General features: G+C 50.4%; 3 protein-coding genes across 3 annotated transcripts; all 3 read left to right on the forward strand.

Annotated features, from left to right (window-relative positions):
• Nucleotides 1-655: 655 nt before the first annotated feature.
• Nucleotides 656-1,241, forward strand: LOC121558504 (histone H2B). Its single transcript, XM_041871873.2, has one exon. The coding sequence runs from the start codon at nt 669-671 to the stop codon at nt 1,041-1,043; it is 375 nt and encodes a 124-aa protein (XP_041727807.1). The 5' UTR covers nt 656-668; the 3' UTR covers nt 1,044-1,241.
• Nucleotides 1,242-3,197: 1,956 nt separating this feature from the next.
• On the forward strand, nt 3,198-3,828 carry LOC121558465 (histone H1-like). Its single transcript, XM_045215133.1, has one exon. It carries the CDS (start codon nt 3,223-3,225, stop codon nt 3,826-3,828), a length of 606 nt encoding a protein of 201 aa, XP_045071068.1. The 5' UTR covers nt 3,198-3,222.
• Nucleotides 3,829-6,807: 2,979 nt separating this feature from the next.
• On the forward strand, nt 6,808-7,344 carry LOC121558498 (histone H2A). The gene is given in 2 exon segments (XM_041871868.2): nt 6,808-7,172; nt 7,175-7,344. Coding segments are annotated over 2 exon segments (384 nt in total). The 5' UTR covers nt 6,808-6,937; the 3' UTR covers nt 7,324-7,344.
• The last annotated feature ends 14,763 nt before the right edge of the window (nt 7,345-22,107 follow it).

Below are 22,107 nucleotides of genomic sequence, written 5' to 3' on the forward strand. Positions count from 1 at the left end.
CCTGTACGGTTTCGGCGGTTAAACCCACTCTCTTCGGAACCTCAACACCCCGACTCGAACCCAAAGGCTCTTTTAAGAGCCACCCACATCCGCTTCAAATGGGCCCATTCCATATAGTGTTATATATATATATATATATATATATAAAATTGTATGCTATTTAGTAAGAAAGTATGAGCCACTTCGAGTGGACATGGAGTATTAATTAGAGGATTCTAATGTCTCGTCCAGTTTTAGTGCACAGAGGGAGGCCTATATCTGACAGTGGCAAAGTGTAAGAACGTTATTATTTTGGGTCAAGCAATAGTGGAATTTGGACAACATAAAGCCACCACGAGTCGGTAGACGTGGCTCGAAAAGAGGGGGACAGCGCGCACACACACACACAGTCCAAAATGGGAGCCCTATGTCTGACGGTGCCAAAGTGGGCAATTCTATCACCAGCATTATTTGGCACAACAATCGTGCCATTTGGACACCTATTAAAGCCCCCCTTTTGAAACACACAATTCCCCATCGGTCACAGAGCATAGGCTATAGAGAGGAGGGAGGGAGGGAGGGAGCAGGGGAGTGTCTACGGCCGCTGACTTTGCTTAGCTTCCTCTTCATAAGACGGGTAAGCGCCCTTCACCCCCTCATTCGTTTCTGAGGAACAACGAGACATCATCATGCCCGAGCCAGCAAAGTCAGCGCCCAAGAAGGGCTCCAAGAAAGCCGTCACCAAGACCGCAGGGAAGGGCGGCAAGAAGCGCAGAAAGTCCAGGAAGGAGAGTTACGCCATCTACGTGTACAAAGTCCTGAAGCAGGTCCACCCCGACACCGGCATCTCCTCCAAGGCCATGGGAATCATGAACTCCTTCGTGAACGACATCTTCGAGCGTATCGCCGGAGAGTCATCTCGCCTGGCCCACTACAACAAGCGTTCTACCATCACCTCCAGGGAGATCCAGACCGCAGTGCGCCTGCTGCTCCCCGGTGAACTTGCCAAACACGCCGTGTCCGAGGGCACCAAGGCCGTAACCAAGTACACCAGTTCCAAGTAAACAGCGCATTTGGACTGCTCTACTAACCCAAAGGCTCTTTTAAGAGCCACCCACTCTGTCAGTAAAAAAAGCAATTCCATCGCCACCGAATGAATGCGTAGGTAGGCTGCGTTACATTGTACGACCGCGGTTACATTGTATCATTGTTTAATGGGCGGCGCGCGCCGGCTCGGAGAGCGGCTACATTGTATCATTTCCCCTGCCCGTTCCAGCGTAGGGTTTAGCGCGCCTTTTTTGGTGTCTTTGCGCGCTGAATAGTAACCCATGTTTGTCGGGCTCCATTCCAGGTGAAGGCAATGTAAAATGGCACCATTTGACAAAGGGTGTAAATAAATGAATCAAAAAGGCAGTCTGTTGGGTTTGATTGGAAAGAAATGCCTTTTGTCGTCTAATGAGCGGATAGTCATTTTGAGTTGACTTCCTGAATCGGTAGGACACGGATGGAGTGAATGGATGCTCCATCATTGGACTATACCCTAACGATGAGAATGATAATGGCAAGAATAAAAAGGTGGTGAATAATATGAATGTATATAATTTATATATATATATATATGTATATAATTATATATATATATATATGAACGTAGCCCTTTGGCTCTGGATAAGAGCGTCTGCTACATGACTCAATGTCCATGTGAAGTGTAGTACATTTGAGTCACGTAGTGTATTTTCCTTCCTACTACACTCACGAGGCAACAGGATAAAAGGCAGTGGCTTCCACGTGACAAAGTGGGGATATGAATGTGTCTGTAGGCCAAGTCACAGTATAACACAGTGAAGGAGTGAGTGAGTGAGATAGTCGTTGGAGCAGTAGTGGATTCCAATGACTACCTTGGGGATAGCCTATACAACAGGGAAAAGAAAAGAGGCCGCAATCAGCCTTCTGACCCACATGCACCTGCTGGGATTCTTCTCCCAGTCCAACCACATATGCAGCCCTTGTCCCACTCAGAGAGAGAGAGAATGAGAGATAGAGAGAGAGAGAGAGAATGAGAGAGAGAGAGAGAGTGAGTGAGTGAAGGAGTGACTGAAGGAGTGAGTGAGTGAGTGAAGGAGTGAATGAGTGACTGAAGGAGTGAGTGAGTGAATGAGTGAGTGTGATAGAGAGAGAGAGACTGAGAGAGAGAGTGAGAGAGAGATAGAGACTCCCTCTATCTAGGCCTATATCAACGCGCCATAGCCCATGGGGCGCCAGCCTCCATAGCGCCAGCCAGACACCAAGACCCACAGACACCAAGACCCACAGACACCAAGACCCACAGACACCAAGACCCACAGACACCAAGACCCACAGACACCAAGACCGAGCCGAGTCACGCTGCGGAGTCAAGCAGGTGAACAATATATTAGTAGATACAGCCAACCTAACTACCTACCTACCTACCTACCTACCTACCTACCTACCAGAAGGGAGGGGAAGACAACACACAATCTCACTGTGTAGAAATAGTAGGCTACAAATACAACAACAACACACACACTGCCAGTGCACAAAAAGTACTAATACACACACAGTGCAAGTAAGCATGTCGTACGACAGTTTATACCATGTGGATCCTGTACATACGACGAATACAACTTGAAACTTGAAGTACAACACTCGTCTCAGCCAGGCCTCACAGGTGCATGTGTTTTAAGGTCCCCAAAAGAGCACTTCTTTAAAACACCCTGGACCACATCAGGGGACACCAAACCATTTGATTCCCTTGCCAGACATCTCGGCTCACTACACAACAAGTGCTGCTCGCAATCGGATGCACTTTTAGGCCATTTAGGAGACAAATAGCACAGGAAAACCAGTGCGCACCGCTCCACCCGACAGTCCAACGGTGAGGTTTTGAGCGAGTCGCAACAAAATGCGCGGCCCACATGACTTTATTCTGAACGGAGACAAGTCTGCTCGCTGGGCCGTTCGCTTTTGGAGCAAAAACACGGCTCCGTCGGTGACTTTTGTGCCGATATAGGCGAACAGAAAACACAAGTGAAAGAGCATTTGGCCAGCCCAGAGAAGCCGAGCTGGGTGGCTTGAGTCTACATGGTTCTCATGTCGCGGTTAAGGCCAGCCCCCTGCTCAGTGTGGAGCTTCAATAGCGCAGAACAGCATCTACAGGAAACTACTCCTCGCAGACCTGTGTGTGTGTGTGTGTGTGTGTACCGGACCAAACGACAGACAGACATGGCAGAAGTCGCACCAGCACCCGCCGCCGCCGCACCGGCCAAGGCACCCAAGAAGAAGGCAGCAGCCAAGGCCAAGAAAGCGGGACCCAGCGTAGGCGAGCTCATCGTCAAGGCTGTGACCGCTTCCAAGGAGAGGAGCGGCGTGTCCCTGGCCGCGCTCAAGAAGACGCTGGCGGCAGGCGGCTACGACGTGGAGAAGAACAACTCCCGCGTCAAGATCGCAGTCAAGAGCCTCGTCACCAAGGGCACCCTGGTCCAGACCAAGGGCACCGGTGCATCCGGCTCCTTCAAGCTCAACAAGAAAGCTGTCGAGGCGAAGAAGCCCGCCAAGAAAGCCACAGTCCCCAAAGTAAAGAAGGTGGCCGCCAAGAAGCCAGCCGCGGCTAAGAAGCCCAAGAAGGTAGCAGCCAAGAAGGCCGTCACTGCAAAGAAGTCCCCCAAGAAGGCCAAGAAGCCCGCTACACCCAAAAAGGCCGCCAAGAGCCCCAAGAAGGCCAAGAAGCCCGCTACACCCAAAAAGGCAGCCAAGAGCCCCAAGAAGGCTACAAAGGCAGCCAAGCCCAAGGCAGCCAAGGCCAAGAAGGCAGCCCCCAAGAAGAAGTAAACCTATTACAAACAGTGTTCTACTCGACACATGTTGTACCACAAAAGGCTCTTTTAAGAGCCACCCTCCTCTTATGTTGTGGGTCAATTTGACCCGTTTCCACTTTTGCGTTGTCTAAAATACTAGTTAACCACTCTTTTTCGCCATGAAATTACATGACTTTTCCTCATTTAGGGTCATGAACCTAACTGCAAAATGTGGACACACTGATGTGTTGTGGAATGTCTGTGTACATTTTGTATACAAACATGATGTTGTGGGTCATTTTGACCCGGAGGCTTTCATGTGTATATATATTTGCACAGGTGCAAAACAAAAAAGTGTCTTTGATGTATTTTGTTTTGACTGGTCCTGGTTGCACTTTTAGAATTGTGTTTGGGTTAAAAGGGCTTTCCCAAGCTTCTCCTCAGTGTGAGAGCAGCAGGTCCCTGACACAGACACTCAAAAATGAGCTCCAAAAGATTTTCAATCAATGAAGTCTTATCACAAATTCTGGACTGTGACAGTGAAAAAGAAGAAGAGGTTTCAGAGACAGAGGATATTTCAGAGATAGAGGACAATGCTGTTGATGATCCAGATTTTGTCTTCATTGAAGAGGATTCAGAGGAGGAGTCTGCCGTACCATCCCCTACATCAGATGAGAGACAGAGCATGCAACAAGCATCATCAAGAGAAGAGAAGACATGGAAGTCTAAAGATGGTCATATTGAATGGTCACCGTCACCACAACGAGGTCAAGGTAGACTCTCAGCTTCCAATGTAATAAAAATGGTTCCAGGACCTACACGATTTGCTGTCACTCGAGTCCATGACATACAATCAGCTTTTGAGCTCTTTTTACCCCAAGCAATAGAGAAGATTGTTCTGGACATGACCAACTTGGAGGGGAGCCGTGTGTTTCAAGAGAACTGGAAGCCACTGGATCGGATTGACTTGCATGCATACATTGGATTGCTCATATTAGCTGGAGTCTACCGGTCAAACGGAGAAGCAACGGCCAGCCTGTGGAATGAAGAGAATGGAAGGCCAATATTTCGGGCAACAATGTCTCTACAAGAATTCCACATAATTTCTCGGGTGATTCGCTTTGATAACCGTGATACCAGACCGGGTCGAGCGTGAAAGAGACAAACTAGCTGCAATCAGAGATGTATGGGATAAATGGGTGGAAATTCTACCGTTACTGTACAATCCCAGTCCTCATGTTACAGTTGATGAACGCCTTGTTCCATTCAGAGGACGTTGTCCCTTCAGACAGTATATGCCAAACAAGCCTGCAAAATATGGCATCAAAATATGGGCAGCATGTGATGCCACATCAAGCTATGCATGGAATATGCAAGTTTACACTGGGGAAGCCACCCGGCAGAGTGCCTGAGAAAAACCAGGGGGATGCGGGTGGTGCTGGACATGAGTGAAGGGCTGCAAGGTCATAACATCACGTGTGACAACTTCTTCACATCCTACCGCCTTGGTGTTGAACTACAGAAGAGAAAGCTGACCATGGTTGGAACAATCAGAAAAAAACAAACCTGAACTTCCCAGTGAGCTTCTGAAAATGCAGGGCAGAACTGTGCATTCCTCTAAATTTGCTTTCTCTGAAAAATGCAACTGTTGTTTCATACTGCCCAAAGAAGAACAAGAATGTTCTTGTAATGAGCACAATGCACAAAGATGCATCGCTGAGTGCAAGAGAGGACATCAAGCCACAAATAATACTGGACTACAATTCCACCAAAGGAGGAGTTGACAATTTGGATAAAGTCACAGCAACATATAGTTGTCAGCGCATGACTGCCCGCTGGCCTTTGGTGATTTTCTACAACATTGTGGATGTGTCTGCTTACAATGCCTATGTCCTGTGGACTGAAATCAACCAGCAATGGAATGGTGGCAAATTGTACCCGACGGCTTTTCCTAGAGGAGCTCGGCAAAGCTCTCATCACTCCCAAGATCCAGAGGAGAGTCCGGCCTCCTCGGTCGACAGCAGCTGCATCTGCCGTCCAGAAAATTCAAGCTGGACCATCAACACATGCCTCCAATCAACCAGAAATGGATCCAGTGGATACAGGCAGTGGCAAGAAACGGAAAAGATGCCAGCTCTGCCCCCCTCGACAAGACAGTAAAACAAGCACCACTTGTGTAGAATGCAATAAATACATCTGCAGAAAGCACACACACACATTGTGTTCAACATGTAGAGAGAAAGACTGAAGGGATAATATGGACCAATAGGGGGAAAAAACCTACTTGGGGAAACTGAAAAATCTTGTTTGTGAGAAAGGAAATATGTTTAACAAATAGTTCTTAAATATTGTTTAAAAAAATAAAAAGTATTGTATTTCTTCTTTCTGAAATGTCTGATAAGACAAAATAAAGTTGTTTCTGTTTTTACTTAATTCTTTGACTGTCTTGAGTGTGTTTAAACTGTGCGGGTCAATTTGACCCGTAACATAATGGATGTCATTTTTTTCCAGCAAAGCACAAGGGTTAAGAGCCACCCACCTCTTTCCATAGAAAGCGCATTGATTTCCATGTACTACCTGTCGTGAAAAAGAAATTACGCACACTAGGCTACTTTTTACGCACACAACATTGTCCCACTCTGGGTGTGTGCGAAGGGAGAGGCATATAATAGAGGGCCAAAATGGCTTAGAAATTCGACCTCACGAGTGCACCCTCACCAGCCATTTTTATATATGAGCCACTGGGCTATTCCCGTTCAGAGGCAGGCTGCTGTGATGTGTTACAAGTGCCATGTAACAACAATAACAATACTATAGTGGCTTCGATTTCAAACTCAAGAGTGCACCCTCACCAGCTGTTTGTTTCCCATTTGGAGAGAAATAATGTGAGGATTTCATTTTAGCGCTCACGCGAAATGACACAAAGTAACAAAGTCGGAGGAAACAAAGTAGCCTCTCACTCGCTGCCTGTGGGTGGGAACCGGCTTAGAGCTGTCTGTCCGTCCGTCTGTCCCTCGCTCCAATTGGATAAGGCCACACCGGCCCGGTGGCCAATCGTTGCCTCTTGTGGCGAGGTATATGTACGGCTCTCGAAGTGGCGAGCGGCTCATTCAGACTTTCTGTGACTTTCTCAAGCTACCAATATGAGCGGAAGAGGCAAAACCGGAGGCAAGGCCAGGGCGAAGGCAAAGACCCGTTCATCCCGTGCTGGTCTCCAGTTCCCCGTGGGCCGTGTGCACAGGCTGCTGCGCAAAGGCAACTACGCCGAGCGTGTGGGCGCTGGCGCACCAGTCTACCTGGCCGCCGTGCTCGAGTACCTGACTGCTGAGATCCTGGAGTTGGCCGGCAACGCTGCCCGTGACAACAAGAAGACTCGTATCATCCCCGTCACCTGCAGCTGGCCGTCCGTAACGACGAGGAGCTGAACAAACTGCTCGGCGGTGTGACCATCGCTCAGGGTGGTGTGTTGCCCAACATCCAGGCAGTGCTACTCCCCAAGAAGACAGAGAAGGCAGTCAAAGCCAAGTAAATTCACTACTGCGACTTCAACTTGACTACTCAACCCCCAAAGGCTCTTTTAAGAGCCAACCACCTAGCTCTCCAAAAGCGCAAAGTACCTTTCTATGACCGACTAGTTACCGGAGTGTAACTCCAGTTCTATGAGTGGAGCGGAGCCCCATAGGGGAGCTATGCTCCTAGTGGTTTACCCTCTGCCCTAGGGCAGAACAGCCTGAAGCAAATTTATGCACACACCTACAGCCAATAGGAGTACAGGTGTCCCTATATAAGGAACCCCGTTCCATCAATCTGCCTCCCGAGATATTATCTTCAGCGAGACTAGAGAGGATCGGTAGGGCCTTAAGTCTATGGGGCTCCGCTCCACTCATAGAACTGGAGTTACACTCCGGTAACTAGTCGTTCTATATCGTGGAGCTCCGCCCCATAGGGGAGCTATGCTCCTAGTGGTTTAAGGCGGAGCGAAACGCTCCAAAATGTACTCCCTGCCGAGCCTAACACTTCCCATTAAAAAATGAAAATGTCAAGCCCAGCAATGGCTGCAACCAATTCCCGCCGTACTGTGACTAAAAACCCCTTGGGCGTCACAATATACCGCGTCATTGGTTATAGACCCGCCCCATCTAGCTCAAATGGCAATGCCAATGGCTAGTGGGCAGATCATCAGAATAGACGCCGTGCTAATCTGTACCAACAGATAGCCGTGCCTCAATATTCTGTGATAACACTATCGTCCACTAATGGAATGACATCAGTCATTCTACATTAAGTGTCCAATAGACCGCCTTACTCACTCTATGAATCCATAGATTAGTAGGCAGGAACAAAATATAAAGGTCATACTATCTGAATCAGATAGATGACCTCACATTCTGTCAGTTCAATACATGTCTCTATGTACTGACCCTGAGTCAAGAGACATGCCACAGATAGCCTTTCATCCAAAGCGGACCTGATAGAGACCTGTCTATCGTCCTGCTTCTCTTTCCTCTAGCTCAAGATTCTCCTTCAGCTATGCTGAGTGCAATCGAGCTTGAAAGTTGAAAAGCCTATTCCTGACATAACACGCTTTCCTAACCAAGGCGGACCTGATTGGAACCTGTCCCAGGTCCTGCTCTGTCCTCTTCTTTCTAGCTCAAAATCGCCTTTCAGCTCTGCTGAATGCCGACCGAGCTAAAGAGTTGGAAAAAACGTGCCCTAATATGTTCCTTCTAATACAAGCGGATTTATGAACATGGTCACAATCCTGCTTTCTTTCTCTGTTACTTTCTCAAGATCTCCCTCAGCCACGCTGAGTACAGATCGAGCCAAAGAGTTAGAAGACATATCCAACAGATAGAAGCGAATAAAAGGAGACGGTGACGACCAAGACGCCGCTCTACAAATATCCACTACCTCTGTACCTCTGAAGAGGGCAGTAGAAGCTGCTACTCCACGAGTGGAATGCGCTTTAATACCCTGAGGCGGTTGTTGCCCCGCCGCCTCGTACGCCGTCTCAATGCCTTCACAAAGCCAATGAGACAAACGCTGTTTAGAAAGTGGTCTACCCAATGCAGCCGCACCGTGACACACAAACAGCTGAGGCGATGACCTAATCGCTGCTGTGCGCTCAACGTAACACGCCAAAGCGCGTACTGGGCACAGACAATGAAGCTTTTTCTCACTCCTCTCCCCATGAGGAGGGGGATAAAAAAGCCCACAATTCCACGGTCTGTGATCTATATGCACTGTTAATAACCTTCGGCACAAATGCCGGGTTAGGACGTAACACCGCTCTGCTCAAATCGCCATTAATGGCAAGGCAGTCGGGTCTCGTCGACAGTGCACTCAAATCACTGACTCGCTTAGCGGTAGTCAAGGCGAGCAACAGCGCCGTCTTGATAGACAGCATTTTGAGGGGTATTTGATTCAATGGCTCGAACGGCGACTTACATAGCGCTTCGAGAACCAAAGCCAAATCCCATCGGGGCAGCGTAGCTCTAGGCATTGGCCTAAGCCGTCGCGTTCCCAATAAGAAACGTTTCACTAATGGGTGACTGAACAGGTTTTTCCCGTTAAACCCTTCATGACCAGCTGAAATTGCCGCTGCAAACACTCGAATGGTGGCGGGCGATTTCTGCTTATCAAACATAAACTGCAGGAATGAGAGCACACTCTCTACCTGACAGCTCATGGGGTCTACGTCCTGTGTGTTACACCACTGTGAGAAAACATTCCATCTGCTTGTGTACATCCTGGAAGTGGAACTGGCCCTAGCGCTCTGTATGGTTCTGATCACTGCATCAGATAACCCACGGCGCCTCAACCTGTCCCGTTCAGGAACCAAGCCTTCAGTGGTTGGCCGATTATGGGCCACTGCCCTATCGCGCCTCCCGCCTGGCTCAACGCGTCTCGTCGATGTGGAATTGTCCAAGGTGGCACAATCAACATCTGACTCATCTCTGCAAACCACGGAGCCCCCGGGCGATCGGGCGCTATCAGTATCACTGTTAGCTCCTCTGATCTCACCCTGGCTAGCAGTGGGAGAATGCAAGACAGCGGAGGGAATGCATACAGGAGAACTTTCGGCCACGGGCAGTGCGCGAACGCGTCTCTTCCCAATGGCGGCTCGTCCTGTTGTCTCAGGGAGAACCATAGGGGACACTGCGCGTTCACACGTGACGCGAACAGATCCACCTCGGCTCTCCCGAATTGTTTCCAAATTTGGAGAACAATGTCTGGGTGCAGACACCACTCGTCGTCTCGAGGACCCCCTCTTGACATGAGATCTGCCCCTACGTTCAAGTAGCCCGGAATGTGCGCTGCTCTCAACGAGCGAAGGTGCTTGTGAGCCCACAGCCACAATTCCTCTGCCGCCCTGTGGAGGGCAGGAGACCTGACCCCTCCCTGGCGATTTATGTGAGCTACTGTGGTCCGGTTGTCTGACCAAACCAACACATCGCGACCCCGAAGGGTAGACGCGAAGTGGTTCAAAACCAGTCGAACCGTTTCCAACTCCAAGAGGTTTATGTGCCGACCTGATTGAGGCCATGCACCACCTATCGCTTGAGACTGACATGTCCCTCCCCATCCAGTTAGACAGGCATCTGTATACACTGGAATGTAGGATGACACCTTGCCCATCGGGACTCCGTGCGTGAGAACGCACGGGTTCCTCCAATAGTCCAGGTCTGCTCTTAGCGAGAGAGGAACCACCACCAACCGATGACGTTGACGCACTGGGTCTAGTCTTAGTTGGGCGAACCACCGCTGTGTTCTGCGCATGTGCAGAAGCCCCAGCGGTACCACAGAGTGGGCTGCCGACATGAGACCCAAAAGTGACATGATCGATAGCGCCGTTACTGTGTGATTCGGACGACACTTCCTCAGGGCTAGTACCAATGCTGCCCTTCGAGGGTCCGAAATTCGCGCCCTCATCATTACAGTGTCTAGCTGTAGTCCCAGGTAGACAATCTGATGACTGGGCCAGGGTGCGCTCTTTTTCCAATTCACAGCGAACCCCAGACGCGTGAGATGAATCACTGTCTGTGTCGTGTGCGTGAACGCCAGCTCTGCTGACGGGCGAGAACCAGCAGGTCGTCTAGGTAGGCTAATATCCTTATCCCTTGACGACGCAGCGGTTCCAATGCCGCCTCCACACATTTGGAAAACGTTCGAGGTGCCAGGGCGTACCCAAACGGCATCCTCGTGAACTCGTACGCCACCCCTTGAAAGGCGAACCGCAGAAACTTTCTGTGGCGAAATTGAATCGGCACATGAAAGTACGCGTCCTTTAGGTCTATGCTTGTACAAAAGTCTCCCTTCTGGACACATTCCAGTAGACGTTTTGTCGTCAGCATTCGGAAGGGCCGTTTGGTTATGCTCTCGTTGAGAATGCGTAAATCCAAAATCGGCCTCACTCCCCCCGTCTTTTTGGGCACTAGGAAATAGGGCGAATAGAGCCCTTTGTTCCTTTGCTCTCGGGGAACTACTGTGACCGCCTCCTTCGCCAAAAGTTCCGTGATCTCTGATATCAGAGCGGCTACTTTGTCCGGGCGTTTTCATCACCGTTTCCACCACTCCCCGAAACGGGGGTGGGGTCCGATGGAATTGGAGGGCATAACCCTTCTCTAACGTCTGTTCTAGCCAGCGTGAGAGGGTACAGCTTCGTTGCCACTGCCAGCAATGCAGAGAAAGCGGACGTGCACGAAGCTCTTTTACGTCCAGTAGGAAGGACCTGTATTCCTCTATGGCCCTTGCCGCCGCTATTCCCCAGCACTGAGTTGGTGGAATAGCCCAGGGGGGCCCCCTCGAAAAGGGAGAGGAAACATCAGCTGGTTCGTGAATCGGAGGCCTTGATACGTTAGTTACGCCCGTAACTCCAGTAATCCGGCCCTCCGTGAACGCAGCACGGTTCTGAACTGCGCTGTCTGAGGCATTAACCTGAGACGGCGCGCTCTCCCCGGATAGCGATTGCGTCATCACGTCATTGTCTGACTGAGACTGCCGCTTGCCATGAGACCCATCCATTACAGTACTCATCTGAGTCTGAAAGGTGTAATCTCTGACTGGTACCACACGGTGGTGCCATAACACCTCTTTACTGGTCTCATGCGGCTGCTCAACAACACACTCAGTGAGTGGTGGGCTGCGCTCAGAGCCCTGGGTATTGCTACGTTCATGATAGACCGGAGGCGTCCATACCTTGATTACACTTGTAACTCTGGTATTCCCGCTCTCCGTGAACGTCGCACGGGTCTGAACTGCGCCGGCTGAGGCATTAGCCTGCAGCAAGGCGTTCTTCCCGGCTAAGCGGCTGCGCCTTCATGTCACATTGGGACAGAGACAGCTGCCTGCTATGAGAGACCTTTACTACAGAGCTCCTAGGAGTCTGTAGTAAGAGATCTTTATTAGGTGAGCTAAGGCTGCGCCTTGCTACCTCTTCCCTTTTCCTCTCCTGAGCGCGCTCAGCAACGCACTCTGGGTGGGTTGAGCTACACTCAGGATGGTGAGGGGGTGCCATAGAACGTGAAGTGTTCTGTACCTTATGGAATACGTGTCTTCCTTTGACAATGTCAGTGAGACTCCGCTCTTTATTCACATAATTACACACAATGCCCTCCACGCCCTGAACAGTGGGGTGGGGGGAACAGTAGGCCCCTCTGCGTCACGCGCCGGGCCGTCCTCTGCTCTCTCCCCCTCGCCTCGTCAGAGATGCCGCCTCTTTTGGGAGACCTTCTGGTGCTGCCAGGCTGGCTTCTGGACGACCTCTCTCGCCGGCGGAACCGACGCCGTCACCGTCGCTGCTGGAGGGGCCGAGCCCGCTCTCCTGCCGCCTGGGGTGTGCGCCTGTCGCCTGGCCCTTCGCCTCCCAGCGGATTTACTGGGGGGCGTTAGAGGTGGACGGGTTGGCTGGGGCTCTGCTGGCCTTCATTGCCAGCGGCAAATGCTTCGCCAGGTGCCTCCTCTCCTCGTCCAGCTTGGCGATGCGCTCTGTGGCGTCCTTCACAGCGAGGCCAAATAGGCCTTCGCTGGAGACGGGGGCGTTGAGCAAGGATGCTCTGTCGGTCTCCTTCATAGCCGTCATCGACAGCCAGAGGTGCCGCTCCGTGACCACCGAGGTGGCCATGGTCCTGCCCGCACATATAGCGACCGCTTGCGTCAGGTGGAGGATGGCTCCGGAAATCCTGGAGGCCTCCTCCACTTCCTCGCTGGTCATCTCAGACCTGCCCGTTGTGAGACGGGACAGGAGGCCGCGAGGAGGGCGATGTTGTTCGCCGCCGCAACGCTCTGGGCTCCCAGCGTGAAGGATTTCTCAGCCAACTGGGCTGTGAACCTGTCCTTCTGTGCTGGCAGGGTGGCCTTCTTGGAGGCTGCCCAGGGACTCGAACCCGGCACTAGGAACGCCGTCATGGCGCCCTCGAGCCTGGGGATTCCCCTAGCCGCCCACTCATATCCAGCCACTCTGGTGAATGGGGTGTACACTCTGGCCGGCGAACGCGCCGCCAGAGGTGCCCCCCACGAGCCCTCGACATATTTGCCAAGAGAGGGCAAGGCTGGAGCCATTGGCTCAGCCGCCCTTCTCGGCTTGGAGTAGGGGCCGCCCTCCATCAAATCCACCTCCATCGGAGGGGGAGGTGGGGGGCAGCGCAATCTCCAGTCGAGTGGCCGCCTTCTCAATGAGTTCGGGAAAGTCCGAACGCAGAGAGGCAGCCGCGAAGGACAGAGCCTCTGACCTAACAGAGCTCATGTCTTCCTCGCACAGGGAACCTTCAGACCTCACGCTTCCCGATGGAAAGGGGTCTTAAAGGCTGGCGCCAGAGCTCTGGCTTGCCCCACTGGGACATCCGGCTCGGCGCTCTCCCCGTCATCCTCTGATTCCGCACTGCCCGCTGATGCCTCTGAGCCAGAGGCGAGCACGGACATTGCATCATCAAGAGGGACATCCTCCTTGAAAACGCCCAGCGCTGCTTTCTCTCCTTCATAGGGAAGGAGAGCGCAGGAGGCGCAATTAGGAGGGTCGCCGAGACCATCCTTGGCATGCAGCGGTCCCAAACACACGAAACATAGGTCGTGGGGGTCCGTGGTTGCCATGGAGGTACAGCGGCACAGGGCCCTGAAAAGGGCCTTTGGGGGGTGGATAACTTGGCGTGCTCATTTAGAAGACGTTGACGGCTGGCAGTCAACGACGAAATTCTTCTTGAGTCTTCTAGGCTTCTTCACTCTAGTCCAGTCGCTGAAGATAATGGGAGGCAGATTGATGGAACGGGGTTCCTTATATAGGGACACCTGTACTCCTATTGGCTGTAGGTGTGTGCATAAATTTGCTTCAGGCTGTTCTGCCCTAGGGCAGAGGGTAAACCACTAGGAGCATAGCTCCCCTATGGGGCGGAGCTCCACGATATAGAACGCAATACATTGAGTGGGTGTATACACAACTATTTCGACATTCTGTGCCCACATGAGGCCTTGCATGAACAACAACACCTACTTGGCCTCATTTGCCATAGCAGGCTAGCATTAGATTACACGTGCCTATAAGATGTCACTCTTGACTTTGGCGACTATTATTGCGCGTAAAGGACCGGCGGCGTCCTATTGCGCGCGCACCGGGAGTTTGAATTTTGGAGAGGCCGGGCCTCGCGTCCAATGGCCAACGGAGGAGGCCTGCGCAACGGGGCCAATCGGGGTGGTGGGGAGATGGTGTCCAATCAGCAGCCGCCACTGCCGGCTTTATAAACTTCACATAGGCATTTCGAGGCTATACTCCCAGCGCCATGGCCAGAACCAAGCAAACCGCTCGCAGAAATCCACCGGTGGCAAAGCCCCCAGGAAGCAGCTCGCCACTAAGGCTGCTCGCAAGAGTGCCCGGCCACCGGCGGTGTGAAGAAGCCTCACCGTTACAGGCCCGGCACCGTGGCTCTGAGAGATCCGTCGTTACCAGAAGTCCACTGAGCTACTCATCCGCAAGCTGCCCTTCCAGCGCCTGGTGCGAGAAATCGCCCAGGACTTCAAGACCGACCTGCGCTTCCAGAGCTCCGCCGTGATGGCCCTGCAGGAGGCTAGCGAGGCTTACCTGGTCGGCCTGTTCGAGGACACCAACCTGTGCGCCATCCACGCCAAGCGGGTGACCATCATGCCCAAGGACATCCAGCTGGCCCGCCGTATTCGCGGAGAGCGCGCATAAATGAGGATGACCTGAACTCGAAAATCCCCAAAGGCTCTTTTAAGAGCCACCTCCATTTTTCCATCAAAAAGGCACAATTGTTCCATGTATACACGCACCTCTACATTAGCCACCATGTATGTTGTTCACTAACACGTCTAAAAGCTACGTATTGCACCTTTTAGTTGCCTGAAGTCTAGCTTCAATGTTTGTTTGTGTGTATATACACAACCATCTGGCATCATCCACTTCCTTTGAACTATAGTAGCACAGTAAAATGCTTTACAAAGGAGGGGAAAAAGAAACGAGTGATAATATAGGCCGAATAGTAACAAGAATTGTGTTCAGATGAATAATTGACACTATTAGTTGTGTGTAATAATAGCCTTGCATGCAGTCCAGAAAAAACATTGCATGCCAACTTACTTTGAAAGTCCCATGTTGCAGTGCTGCTGAGAGACTCATGCAGAGGCCAAAACTTTACAGTGGAGCACGGAGGCCATCTTGTGGTTAAATGTGGGTACTGCACATCATGGTGATTCCCTTTCGGCCAGCGTTTCCCCAAACGCGGTCCTGGGGTCCCCAAGGGGGTGCGCGTTTTGCGTTTTGCCCTAGCACTCCACAGCTGATTCTAATACTCCAGCTTCATGATGATGAGTTGATTATTTGAAGCAGCTGTGTAGTGCTAGGGCAAAACTCCCAAAACATGCCCCGAGTTTGGGAAACCCTGCTTTAGGCTAATACTAGCCTATTAGGATGACTTGGTTCGATCGCTTTAATGGCAACTGCTGAACTCTGGTTTTCACTAATTACTTGTCCCAGGTCACCATTATGAATCCAATAGCAAAACAAATGTTTCAACATTGCTCAATAGTGAAAAAAGGGCAGGAAACGATGGGTTCTCAACAATATTTCACCAACAACCAATCACTATTCAAGCATAGACATTAGGATCATCCACAAATATTCCTAAATCATACTACAAAAGGGTTGTAACGAAATGGATTTGTCTGTTCAATGCAAGTTCAACGTCAAAGAAAAAGTGCATCACCACAACAAACGTGTCTTTAGATACACCCCCAGGTGGTAAGGGTAGGTAACAACACATCTGCCACACTGATCCTCAACACGGGGGCCCCTCAGGGGTGCGTGCTCAGTCCCCTCCTGTACTCTCTGTTCACCCATGACTGCATGGCCAGGCACGACTCCAACACCATCATTAAGTTTGCCGACGACACAACAGTGGTAGGCCTGATCACCGACAACGATGAGACAGCCTATAGGGAGGAGGTCAGAGATCTGGCCGTGTGGTGCCAGGACAACAACCTCTCCCTCAACGTGACCAAGACAAAGGAGATGATTGTGGACTACAGGAAAAAAAGAGGACTGAGCACGCCCCCCATTCTCATCGACGGGGCTGTAGTGGAACAGGTTGAGAGCTTCAAGTTCCTTGGTGTCCACACCACCAACGAACTATCATGGTCCAAGCACACCAAGACAGTCGTGAAGAGGGCACGACAAAGCCTATTCCCCCTCAGGAGACTAAAAAGATTTGGCATGGGTCCTCAGATCCTCAAAAAATTCTACAGCTGCACCATCGAGAGCATCCTGACTGGTTGCATCACCGCCTGGTATGGCAACTGCTTGGCCTCTGACCGCAAGGCACTACAGAGGGTAGTGCGTACGGCCCAGTACATCACTGGGGCAAAGCTCCCTGCCATCCAAGACCTCTATACCAGGCGGTGTCAGAGGAAGGCCCTCAAAATTGTCAAAGACTCCAGCCACCCTAGTCATAGACTGTTCTCTCTGCTACCGCACGGCAAGCGGTACCGGAGTGCCAAGTCTAGGTCCAAAAGACTTCTCAACAGCTTCTACCCACAAGCCATAAGACTCCTGAACAGCTAATCATGGCTACCCGGACTATTTGCACTGCCCCCCACCCCATCCTTTTTACGCTGCTGCTACTCTGTTAAGTATTTATGCATAGTCACTTTAACTCTACCCACATGTACATATTACCTCAACTACCTCAACTAGCCGGTGCCCCCGCACATTGACTCTGCACCGTTACCCCCTGTATATATAGCCTCCCTACTGTCACTTTATTTTACTTCTGCTCTTTGTTTTTCTCAACACTTTTTTTTGTTGTTGTTTTATTCTTACTTTTTTTGTTTAAAATAAACGCACTGTTGGTTAAGGGCTGTAAGTAAGCATTTCACTGTAATGTCTGCACTTGTTGTATTCGGCGCATGTGACCAATAAAATTTGATTTGATTTGATTTGATTTGTAAAAAAAATGACTTTTGTGGAATGTACTCAAGCTATTACAGTCAACAAAAGCACACGTCATATTATTGAGTAGATCTTTTAGCTTGTTTTTATGCGTAGATAAGCTTGAGTAAGTTGTTTAGATGTGGTCCAATACATAGAGTAAAGATGATAGAGGTAAAAAAGGATTATATTATGTTGATTCAACTCAAATAGACATTGTGTTATTTTACCTGAATGATTCATCCTATTATGTATTTAGACCAAGTCAGAAAAATGTTCACATTTTTACTTTGGATTCACTCAATCAGATCCCTTAAGAGAAAAGGTATCCGGACACCGGGAATCCATGTATTTAAACATCAACGGTTTGCAAAACATCTGTTATTATGAGATGAGAAATTACGGATTCGCAATCAACACTGCAGGTAAATCCTGATTGCTGCAGGTAGGCAAAACCGTAGAAATAGGAACTACAACACTAACTAGTATAGGATCTCTGTGGGCAGACCCATTACTTACGAGAGATACAATGGAGCTTCAACCCCAAGGCAAGAAAAGTATTCATTGGTTCCACTTCTTTCCCTTCTAAATGCGTTTGCCTAAGGACAGGCTGTATGCACATATCTAAATGGCATTACAAAATCAGTATTTTTTTGCCACTCAGAACACAGACATTTACCTTAAGGGGAGTTACCCTCATTTTAGACTTCCCAAGCATACATTTTCATGACAGCGTTCCTAATCTGCAGTAGGCAAAGCAGTTGAAAATCGGTAGGTTAACACCAAACCGTGAGGTGATTATGAATTCAGAGCAGTCGGATTAAGTCATAGTCAAATACATTTGAACAAATGAACAACAATATCACACGGAAAGTGATGTGAGCATTGCATTGTGGAAAGCAATGACATTACCAGAACACGTATTGCAACGCGAGGCATGTATTTCTAGATTAAACACTGATTCAGTGTGATGAACAAGTACATGTATGATTTGGTGTGCTCTACTTGAACACGCGCTTAGAGTTTTGAAACCACTGCCTATATGATGAGCGGTCGTTGTTTGTTTTATTACCACATACTTATGGAAATTGCACCGGTTGAGAGATGATGGCTCTCTTGTGCCTACGGTGAAGGGTACTTCTGATCCAGCAGGTGGTGCTAAGATCCCTCCCTACATGACTTGAATGATGAGTTGATTTATTCCTTATAGCTCCTAATGATTTTAAGGCCAGTGTTGGCAAACATTACTTGTGCTCCAGCAGGTGGCCATGAAATCGACTAGTTACCGGAGTGTAACTCCAGTTCTATGAGTGGAGCGGAGCCCCATAGGGGAGCTATGCTCCTAGTGGTTTACCCTCTGCCCTAGGGCAGAACAGCCTGAAGCAAATTTATGCACACACCTACAGCCAATAGGAGTACAGGTGTCCCTATATAAGGAACCCCGTTCCATCAATCTGCCTCCCGAGATATTATCTTCAGCGAGACTAGAGAGGATCGGTAGGGCCTTAAGTCCTATGGGGCTCCGCTCCACTCATAGAACTGGAGTTACACTCCGGTAACTAGTCGTTCTATATCGTGGAGCTCCGCCCCATAGGGGAGCTATGCTCCTAGTGGTTTAAGGCGGAGCGAAACGCTCCAAAATGTACTCCCTGCCGAGCCTAACACTTCCCATTAAAAAATGAAAAATGTCAAGCCCAGCAATGGCTGCAACCAATTCCCGCCGTACTGTGACTAAAAACCCCTTGGGCGTCACAATATACCGCGTCATTGGTTATAGACCCGCCCCATCTAGCTCAAATGGCAATGCCAATGGCTAGTGGGCAGATCATCAGAATAGACGCCGTGCTAATCTGTACCAACAGATAGCCGTGCCTCAATATTCTGTGATAACACTATCGTCCACTAATGGAATGACATCAGTCATTCTACATTAAGTGTCCAATAGACCGCCTTACTCACTCTATGAATCCATAGATTAGTAGGCAGGAACAAAATATAAAGGTCATACTATCTGAATCAGATAGATGACCTCACATTCTGTCAGTTCAATACATGTCTCTATGTACTGACCCTGAGTCAAGAGACATGCCACAGATAGCCTTTCATCCAAAGCGGACCTGATAGAGACCTGTCTATCGTCCTGCTTCTCTTTCCTCTAGCTCAAGATTCTCCTTCAGCTATGCTGAGTGCAATCGAGCTTGAAAGTTGAAAAGCCTATTCCTGACATAACACGCTTTCCTAACCAAGGCGGACCTGATTGGAACCTGTCCCAGGTCCTGCTCTGTCCTCTTCTTTCTAGCTCAAAATCGCCTTTCAGCTCTGCTGAATGCCGACCGAGCTAAAGAGTTGGAAAAAACGTGCCCTAATATGTTCCTTCTAATACAAGCGGATTTATGAACATGGTCACAATCCTGCTTTCTTTCTCTGTTACTTTCTCAAGATCTCCCCTCAGCCACGCTGAGTACAGATCGAGCCAAAGAGTTAGAAGACATATCCAACAGATAGAAGCGAATAAAAGGAGACGGTGACGACCAAGACGCCGCTCTACAAATATCCACTACCTCTGTACCTCTGAAGAGGGCAGTAGAAGCTGCTACTCCACGAGTGGAATGCGCTTTAATACCCTGAGGCGGTTGTTGCCCCGCCGCCTCGTACGCCGTCTCAATGCCTTCACAAAGCCAATGAGACAAACGCTGTTTAGAAAGTGGTCTACCCAATGCAGCCGCACCGTGACACACAAACAGCTGAGGCGATGACCTAATCGCTGCTGTGCGCTCAACGTAACACGCCAAAGCGCGTACTGGGCACAGACAATGAAGCTTTTTCTCACTCCTCTCCCCATGAGGAGGGGGGATAAAAAAGCCCACAATTCCACGGTCTGTGATCTATATGCACTGTTAATAACCTTCGGCACAAATGCCGGGTTAGGACGTAACACCGCTCTGCTCAAATCGCCATTAATGGCAAGGCAGTCGGGTCTCGTCGACAGTGCACTCAAATCACTGACTCGCTTAGCGGTAGTCAAGGCGAGCAACAGCGCCGTCTTGATAGACAGCATTTTGAGGGGTATTTGATTCAATGGCTCGAACGGCGACTTACATAGCGCTTCGAGAACCAAAGCCAAATCCCATCGGGGCAGCGTAGCTCTAGGCATTGGCCTAAGCCGTCGCGTTCCCAATAAGAAACGTTTCACTAATGGGTGACTGAACAGGTTTTTCCCGTTAAACCCTTCATGACCAGCTGAAATTGCCGCTGCAAACACTCGAATGGTGGCGGGCGATTTCTGCTTATCAAACATAAACTGCAGGAATGAGAGCACACTCTCTACCTGACAGCTCATGGGGTCTACGTCCTGTGTGTTACACCACTGTGAGAAAACATTCCATCTGCTTGTGTACATCCTGGAAGTGGAACTGGCCCTAGCGCTCTGTATGGTTCTGATCACTGCATCAGATAACCCACGGCGCCTCAACCTGTCCCGTTCAGGAACCAAGCCTTCAGTGGTTGGCCGATTATGGGCCACTGCCCTATCGCGCCTCCCGCCTGGCTCAACGCGTCTCGTCGATGTGGAATTGTCCAAGGTGGCACAATCAACATCTGACTCATCTCTGCAAACCACGGAGCCCCGGGCGATCGGGCGCTATCAGTATCACTGTTAGCTCCTCTGATCTCACCCTGGCTAGCAGTGGGAGAATGCAAGACAGCGGAGGGAATGCATACAGGAGAACTTTCGGCCACGGGCAGTGCGCGAACGCGTCTCTTCCCAATGGCGGCTCGTCCTGTTGTCTCAGGGAGAACCATAGGGGACACTGCGCGTTCACACGTGACGCGAACAGATCCACCTCGGCTCTCCCGAATTGTTTCCAAATTTGGAGAACAATGTCTGGGTGCAGACACCACTCGTCGTCTCGAGGACCCCCTCTTGACATGAGATCTGCCCCTACGTTCAAGTAGCCCGGAATGTGCGCTGCTCTCAACGAGCGAAGGTGCTTGTGAGCCCACAGCCACAATTCCTCTGCCGCCCTGTGGAGGGCAGGAGACCTGACCCCTCCCTGGCGATTTATGTGAGCTACTGTGGTCCGGTTGTCTGACCAAACCAACACATCGCGACCCCGAAGGGTAGACGCGAAGTGGTTCAAAACCAGTCGAACCGTTTCCAACTCCAAGAGGTTTATGTGCCGACCTGATTGAGGCCATGCACCACCTATCGCTTGAGACTGACATGTCCCTCCCCATCCAGTTAGACAGGCATCTGTATACACTGGAATGTAGGATGACACCTTGCCCATCGGGACTCCGTGCGTGAGAACGCACGGGTTCCTCCAATAGTCCAGGTCTGCTCTTAGCGAGAGAGGAACCACCACCAACCGATGACGTTGACGCACTGGGTCTAGTCTTAGTTAGGCGAACCACCGCTGTGTTCTGCGCATGTGCAGAAGCCCCAGCGGTACCACAGAGTGGGCTGCCGACATGAGACCCAAAAGTGACATGATCGATAGCGCCCGTTACTGTGTGATTCGGACGACACTTCCTCAGGGCTAGTACCAATGCTGCCCTTCGAGGGTCCGAAATTCGCGCCCTCATCATTACAGTGTCTAGCTGTAGTCCCAGGTAGACAATCTGATGACTGGGCCAGGGTGCGCTCTTTTTCCAATTCACAGCGAACCCCAGACGCGTGAGATGAATCACTGTCTGTGTCGTGTGCGTGAACGCCAGCTCTGCTGACGGGCGAGAACCAGCAGGTCGTCTAGGTAGGCTAATATCCTTATCCCTTGACGACGCAGCGGTTCCAATGCCGCCTCCACACATTTGGAAAACGTTCGAGGTGCCAGGGCGTACCCAAACGGCATCCTCGTGAACTCGTACGCCACCCCTTGAAAG

Source organism: Coregonus clupeaformis, unplaced genomic scaffold (genome assembly GCF_020615455.1).
Source record: "Coregonus clupeaformis isolate EN_2021a unplaced genomic scaffold, ASM2061545v1 scaf0376, whole genome shotgun sequence".
NCBI classification, from domain to species: domain Eukaryota; kingdom Metazoa; phylum Chordata; class Actinopteri; order Salmoniformes; family Salmonidae; genus Coregonus; species Coregonus clupeaformis.

Bases quoted from the DNA above. Each gene is read 5' to 3' on its own strand.
- LOC121558504 (XM_041871873.2), top strand. From the start codon at position 669: ATGCCCGAGCCAGCAAAGTCAGCGCCCAAGAAGGGCTCCAAGAAAGCC.
- LOC121558465 (XM_045215133.1), top strand. From the start codon at position 3,223: ATGGCAGAAGTCGCACCAGCACCCGCCGCCGCCGCACCGGCCAAGGCA.